The sequence below is a fragment of the Podarcis vaucheri genome (assembly GCF_965113315.1).
Source record: "Podarcis vaucheri genome assembly, chromosome: 3".
Taxonomy (NCBI): domain Eukaryota; kingdom Metazoa; phylum Chordata; class Lepidosauria; order Squamata; family Lacertidae; genus Podarcis; species Podarcis vaucheri.
Genome location: NC_138761.1, coordinates 12809411 through 12817295, shown reverse-complemented (window position 1 = coordinate 12817295; position 7885 = coordinate 12809411). Strand labels below are relative to the sequence as shown.

The following is a 7885-nucleotide window of genomic DNA, read 5'->3' as shown; positions in this document are numbered from 1 at the left end:
CGCGCCCGCCTTTAAAAACTACCGCTCCCGTCATGCCTCCTCATACGTTCCAGGCGGCGGTGCACGACGGGAGTTGCAGTCCTTGCCTCAGCCGGCGTTTTCCTCCCTCCCTTCCGCTCCCTAGCCTTGGAAACCCCGTGCGCGGCCGAGCGGGTTCTCTTTCCGGCGTCCGCCATTCCGGGAGCGGGTCGTTGGTGAGTGGTTGCTCTGTGCGGGGCCTGCTTCTCCGTTTCCCTCAGCCTTCCTTCGCCTCATTTCTCGCTCTCGTTGCTTCCTCAGGTCCGACGGCCGCCGCCATGCAGATCTTTGTGAAAACCCTGACGGGGAAAACCATCACCCTCGAGGTGAGGGAGGGAAGAAAGAAAGCATATGAGGGGTTCAGAGCAAGGCCGCTGATCCTCGGGCCTCTTCGCCTCGTGTCCCCAGAGTTGGGCTTCCAGGCCTTTCTTCCCCCTCCCCGTAGTTTGTGGCCTAGAGGGAAAGGGCGGATTTTGCGCAGTTCCATTCCGCCACCTGCTCCCTCCCAAAAAGAAGAAAAAAAGGGGGGGGGAGAAAGCCTGTGGCTCATAGAATCACAGAATCGTAGAGTGCATAGCTGTCAACTTTTCCCTTTTTTTAAAGGGAAATTCCCTTATTCCGAATAGGATTCCTTGCAAGAAAAGGGAATGGGGGGTGCCCTGGGGATCATCTAGTCCAACCCCCTGCAATGCAGGAATCTCAACTAGATCACCCGTGAGAGATGGCCACCCAGCCTCTGCTTAAAAACCTCCAAGGAAGAAGATCCCACCATCTTCTGAGGATGAGCCCACCACCTCCCGAGCTGAAAGGTCTTAGCTGATGTTGGGCCGGGATCTCCTTTCTTGAATCCATTGAGTTGGGTCCTTAGACCAAGCTGATATATTTATGTGTGTGTGTGTTTGTATGAGAGAATTATATATTTATGAAGATGGCTATCCCATCACTTTTCCGGGCTCAAAGGCCTTGTAACCAACCCACCCGTTTTTGCGTTAACCGAAGACCACAGCAGTTCCATCACAGCTTGATGCTGCCCAGCAGCACCCAGTATTCAGAGGCATGCTGCTTCTGATTGTGCAGTTGGTGTGTGGGCACGACGATTAGTAGCCATTGATAGCCCTTGTTTTTCATGTCTTTGTTTAATCTGCTTTTAAAGCTGCCTAAATTGGTGGCCCTCGCTGCCACCGGGTATAGGGCGGTATATAAATTCAATAATAAGTTGAATGCACTTTTTTATCTCCTCTTGCCCCCATCCCATGTCCCCACAATAAAGATAGGTGTTTTTATATCTGAAGAAAGAACCCAGCCAGCAATAATATAACCGCCTTCTTTGCCTCTACCACTTGCTGTTGCTGAAAGGTTTGAGAAGGAGATGTGCATTCTTTCCATTCTAGCCTGGTGATGGCAAGGGAGACAGCTGACAAGCCCAAGCATCAACATTTTCCTAACCATTTTATCTCTGTGCTGTGAAAAACCTTGTCTCCTGTATGTTAAAACTGCTGTTAAAAGTACAGGAGCAGTATTCGTGTTTGTATGTTGCTACAGAGAATATGACAAGAACTCAGTGTTTGCTCTGTTAACCAACATTATCTTGTCCAAGGCTGTGTGTGTATTTTAAGAATTGCTAGTTTAAACAAAGTTACTGAGCTAATATACATGTACTGTTCTAATACCTGGATGGGAGCAGTAATGAATTTATAACTATTTTAAGTCTGTAAAGCAATTCAATGGTGACTTTTTTTATAAACAGGTTGAACCATCTGATACCATAGAAAATGTCAAAGCCAAGATTCAGGATAAGGAAGGTAGGTGTTGCTTTTGTTTTGGAACTTGTGGTTTAAAAATTATTCTACTATGGAGTAAAGCTTCCTTGCTAGAATTCTGTTTACCCGTACCATTCTTTTCCATCAAATTTGGTCTTCAAGGAGGTCATAGAATGATGCTTGCAGAGTCAATTCAGTATGCTGCAGCAAACAGGATACAGTTAGGAATGATGCCTTCTTTATTTAAAAATAAAAGCTAGCAAGTATAATTGGGGTACATGTAGAATGAGGCTTATTTTGCTTTCCCCAAAAGGATAATAAATAGATGGAAACATACTTAAAAAAAGCATAAATGCCTAAGTATCTAGTCTAGAACAAAAAGGTGTTTATTGACATAATCGGAAACTAAATAATGTGTCTTAACATGAATGACATGGCATGAATACATTGAGAGAAAGGCATGTTAGACGGTTTTAATATATTGTAAATTGCCCTGGTATTTCCTAGAGCTAAAAGGCCATTTTAAAATGTTCTTATAAAAACTGAATCAGTTACTCATACTCCACCATTTTTCCTCTATTAGGAATTCCTCCTGATCAACAGCGATTGATTTTTGCTGGGAAACAATTGGAAGATGGGCGCACTCTGTCTGATTACAACATTCAAAAGGTATGTACTAAGTGTTCTAATACAGTGGGTGGAATTTACTGTTACTCTATTACAAATGTTCTGTCTGCACAAACATTTCATCTTGCTAGGCGGAATGTTCCTCCCTCCACCTGGCCTGTTCTGGGGGTTCTCCCGATCCCAGTCAGTTTGAGTGAGGGGAGCCCCATTGTGGAACCCCATGTACTTGCTAAACCATAAAATGCAAGAGCATGCTGTAATCTTGTACCAGTAGGATGAATTATTCTGCTTCTAGTAGACAAGATGACCAGGTGGTAATAGCAGGTGGACATTGGTCCCACATATTCATTGTTAATAGGATACAACAGTTGGCTGTGGCCTCTCCTAAAGATGGAGACTTCATGAAAAATGCCGTTTTCCTTTTAGCATCTAAACCTGTCTGCCTTTAAAGGCACACAGAACCTTAGTAGAAACAAGCTGGAGCTTTAATTACATGAAAACAAAGAGCGTAGTGAACTGAATATACTGGACTTTAGCTTATCCCAAATATCAGAAGTTGTGTTGACCTGATCAAATGTGAGGTGAGCGTAGCAAACTTGGATTTGAAAAGCACAGTAGGTTGCATCCAGCAGTGTTGTTCAGCTGACGATAAGAGTTCTGTCAGCAGAGTGGAGAGGGATCAATTTTCTGCCATCTCTCATGTGCCCCACATTCCCATTGCAGCTACTCTGGAGGGTTGGGGGACCTTCTACAGATCTATTCATACACTGCTTCCGATCCAAGGATTCCAGAGCAGTTTGTTGGATCAATCCATCAACCTTTGATGGATGATTTAGGAGGATTGGGTCCTGCATCACTTTTGCTGCGCATGTGTGCCAGTATCCATACTCTGCAGAGTTACATCTCAACACAGCTTCTTCCTTGGAAGCATCTTTGGGGTTGAAGGGTACACACAGTAGGCAGTAAACACTCATGGACACCATAAAGATTCAGTTGAGTGTAGAAGTTTACTTGACAGGCATAAATGCATATTGGTAGCAAATATATACAGACATTCACCACTGCCGTGGTCAAGGCATGCTTAGAGTCCAGCAAGAGTCCAAGACTCACTCTGCTTCTCTCACCACAAGGCGCAAGCAAGAGACTCACAAGAAGTGACACAGAACCATTGTTATCAGCACTTCTTGTCACACTGCGTATGTCCAAAGAACAGTTTCCACAGAAAAAGTCCTTGCATAGACAAAGCAATCTCAGCCTTCTGCTTTAAACTTCTCTGTTCTTCTCAGTTTCTGGAATAAATTATTCTCTCTCTCTCTCACACAATATCCAGCACAGTTCACAGAATTTGGGTGTGTCTGCAGGGGGCTTCAGGGGGAGTTGCTTCTCATACAAGCCCTTCTAGTTGCTGTGCGCAACTCTATTTAAAGCAACCCAATGACTTCTGTAGTATTTACCAGTCATTGAGATTATTTCCAGTCTATTTAGCGCATCAGCAAAGTGCCAGTTATGTGCTTTGGTATTTTATCCATTTGCTACTCTTTATCTCACTCCTCCTTAAAAGAGCACCTGGGACGTAGGCTGTGCTAAGCAACTTGTCCAGGGCTATTAAGCTTTGTGGCTGAGCAGAGCACCTATATCTTGGTTTCTTGTGTCCATCCCAACTCCCAACGGTTGCATGACTACAGCTGTCAAAATTTTTGTGTCCTTTGTTCGCTTTCTAAAACTAGGAGTCGACCCTTCACCTTGTGCTGAGACTTCGTGGTGGAGCAAAGAAGAGGAAGAAGAAGTCTTACACCACTCCTAAGAAGAATAAGCATAAGAGAAAGAAGGTGAAACTCGCTGTCCTTAAGTACTATAAGGTAAGAGCAACTTCATGTGGGAATTGACATACTGGGTCAGCGGTACTGTATTTTTCGCACCATAGGACGCACCAGACAATAGGACACACTTTGTTTTAGAGGGGGGAGAACAAGAAAAAAAAATCTCCCCCTCTCTGCCCAGCGCCCCTTCAGTGAAGCGGCAGGAGGCGCTGCACAGAGAGGGGGAGAACTTTCCCCCTCTTGTTTTCCCGCTGTAAAACAAGGTGCCGTTTAAGGTGCGTTCAGGCAGCTACCTTGGAAGCCTGGAGAGTGAGAGGGGTCGGTGTGCACGGACCTCTCTCGCTCTCCAGGCTTCAGGTTCCTTTCAACCTGCTCTTTGGGGCGGGGGAAGCCCACCACCAGCCCCAAAGAGCAGGTCAGGGAGCAGCGGAAAGGCGCAGAGGAGAGGCTCCTGCCATAGCCGCGCGTCACCTCTCCAGCCAGGAGAGGGTCGCGGGGCTATGGCGTCTTCGCTCCATAGGACGCACACACATTTCCCCTTCATTTTTGAAGGGGGAAAAGTGCGTCCTATGGAGCGAAAAATACGGTAATTAATTGCCTATGAAGAGCTTGCGGGTTCTTGCTAGATACAGATTCTTTCTACTGATGGCTGTTTCTGCATTTAGTTAGAAAGCCAGCATGAGCCGTCTCCTGGTGACAAATGTAACCTTTTAGTCTGTTTGGAAATAATGCATAAGCACAACTGATTAATAGTACTGGTTAGGGCATTTAGTTATGCTGAATTGTTGGGGGGGGCATAAGTTATTTTCTTGCATTTAATGCTTAAACAACAAATATGGTCACTCCGCTTGACTAAATTTTATCGGGGTTGAGAGTGTAACCTTAAATGATAACTTGGTGATTCTAAAAATTGCAAGCAGTGGTAGTCTGGACTGCATAAGTCAAGCTTCTGTATTTTTTTTCCAAGGGAGATGGAAAATGCAATATGATTTAAAGCCTTTATTCTTGCAGGTGGATGAGAATGGGAAAATCAGCCGCCTGCGACGCGAGTGTCCCTCCGAGGAATGTGGGGCTGGAGTATTCATGGCTAGCCACTTTGACAGACATTACTGTGGCAAGTGCTGCTTGACATACTGCTTCAACAAACCAGAAGACAAGTAAATGTGTCTATTGTAATAATTAAAAGTTGCTTTGAATTTTGCTGTGTTTTTTTCTGAGTGTGCAAAGCAGGGGCTCTAACATGTTTGCTAAATGGACCAGAGAGGAGGGGAAAGTAGATAAATGGAAGACATGGGGCTACTCATGAGCATTGCTGATAGGAGGAGGAGTTTGGATTTGATACCCTGCTTTCTCACTACCCTAAGGAGTCTCAAAGCGGCTAACATTCTCCTTTCTCTTCCTCCCCCACAACAAACACTCTGTGGGGTGAGTGGGGCTGAGAGACTTCAGAGAAGTGTGACTAGCCCAAGGTCACCCAGCAGCTGCATGTGGAGGAGCGGGGAAGCAAACCCAGTTCACCAGATTACAAGTCCACCGCTTTTAACTACTACACCACACTGGCTCCTTTGTAAGAAACTTCAGTGAAAGCCCTGTCTCATATCTGTTAAAAACTAAGGCTACTTTAGAGCCAGCCCTTTGTGCAGTTCTTGACCAGTACAAACACTCTTTCTTGCTTGCTTTGTTTCATTGAATAATACAATTGTAGAGTTGGAAGGGACACTTAGGATCATCTAGTCCAACTCCCTGGAATGCAGGAATCTCAACTAAAGCATGCCGCTGGCCTGTATGGGGATTGAACTCACGACCTCGGCATTATCACCACCACGCTCTGACCAACTGAACTGCCTTGTAACTTACCTGTTTAGTATAAAATACTTGCTCTGATCCAACAATGAGATAGTACAAGTTACCTTTTATCTATTCCAAATGGCCCCTTTTTTACAGAAAATGAGGGCAATTGTTTCCGTTACAGTACATAAGCAGATACAGCTCTTGCTTTATTTTGCATACATTGCGTGGAATGCAACATTGCACTCTTCTAGTCATTCTCTCTCTGCAAGTGTTGCATATTGGCAGCTGGAACAATCTAGAGTCACTCTTGCGGGGTGGGGGGAGGACAGAAGTCCTGTTGCAGAACTCTTTACAGAGGGTTACTGCTCATTGGGCTGGTCAGGTGAATCCAACAGGGCCTACAGCAGAGACGGGGGCACATTTTTTCTTGCTTGCTTTTTTTTTTGGGGGGGGGGGTTCTTATTGCCTAGTTTCCACACCTTGAAGTCATAAACTTAAAAAACACAAAATGTTAAGATTCTTAGGCCTGCTGGATTTTATGGCCCATTTCTAATATACGGTAGTTGGGTGGGACAGAAAAAACTAAAACAGCAATACTGATTCTAAAGTATGGATTGATGGCGGAAAAAGTAGTGGTACCTTGGGTTACAAACGCTTCAGGTTACAGACTCCGCTAACCCAGAAATAGTACCTCGGGTTAAGAACTTTGCTTCAGGATGAGAACAGAAATCGTGCAGTGGCAGCAGCGGGAGGCCCCATTAGCTAAAGTACCTCAGGTTAAGAACAGTTTCAGGTTCAGAACGGACCTCCAGAACAAATTAAGTTCTTAACCCGAGGTACCACTGTATGAGGATTCTTGCCATCACTAGTTCCCTCTCCAAACCTGGAATGATGGAAGACCTTGTTCCTTGGAGCAGCGGGCTGCCAACCTTTTTGTCCCTCCAGGTACTACTATCCACACCACAATGTGTTCTGACTACGATAAAATGCTATAAAGTCTCATTTTAGGAATAGGAGGGAAGAAACTCTTTGTGATTTCTCTGGGTACCATGTTGGCATTCCTTGCTTAGACACTAAATACCAAGGTAAAGGGGACTCCTGGCCATTAGGTCCAGTCGCTCATCTCGCTTTATTGGCCAAGGGAGCCGGCGTACAGCTTCCGAGTCATGTGGCCAGCAAGACTAAGCCGCTTCTGGCGAACCAGAGCAGCACACGGAAACGCCATTTACCTTCCCGCTGGAGCGGTATCTATTTATCTACTTGCACTTTGAGGTGCTTTCGAACTGCTAGGTTGGCAGGAGCAGGGACTGAGCAACGGGAGCTCATCCTGTTGCAGGGATTCGAACCCCTGACCTTCTGATTGGCAAGTCCTAGGCTCTGGTTCAACCCACAGCGCCACCCGCGTCCCAAATACCTATTTCACAACTATGGCTGTGTTCCACATTGGTGTAAAAAGGCTTTCGGGGGGACGGGGGAGAGATGCCATGGCTGCTATCATTCACCCAGTACAATCTGAGCATGGAGGCTTGAGGAAGAAGGGGCATACGATTCTCATAAAGCACTGCAGGAATTGACTCCCAACGATCATGAAAATGTGTTTCCAGCTTGAAATACATAGGGAGTCATGGGAATCCTGTTCATCCCCTGGAAGCGCACAAAGGTGGCAGCAACGTAGCTTTACCTTCAACATACACACAGTTTGAATATGGCATGTAGGTAGAGATACTACCATCATGTGGTTCTTGAACTTGTGGCAAGCTGGTGCTAGCCCTGTAATCGCCTCATGTAATTTCAGTGTATGAATTTGTCTGTACTCCCAAACTGATTTGAATAATAGCTTGGCACACATGTCTGCAGTGACAGATCCTC

At 45.5% G+C, this 7885-nt stretch overlaps 1 protein-coding gene across 1 annotated transcript; it reads left to right on the top strand.

The window, feature by feature from the left end:
* Window positions 1–103: 103 nt before the first annotated feature.
* RPS27A (ribosomal protein S27a) lies at window positions 104–5421 on the top strand. Its single transcript, XM_082218031.1, has 6 exons — window positions 104–194; window positions 280–344; window positions 1766–1820; window positions 2362–2447; window positions 4133–4264; window positions 5237–5421. Exons 2-6 carry the CDS (start codon window positions 297–299, stop codon window positions 5384–5386), a joined length of 471 nt encoding a protein of 156 aa, XP_082074157.1. The 5' UTR covers window positions 104–194; window positions 280–296; the 3' UTR covers window positions 5387–5421.
* The last annotated feature ends 2464 nt before the right edge of the window (window positions 5422–7885 follow it).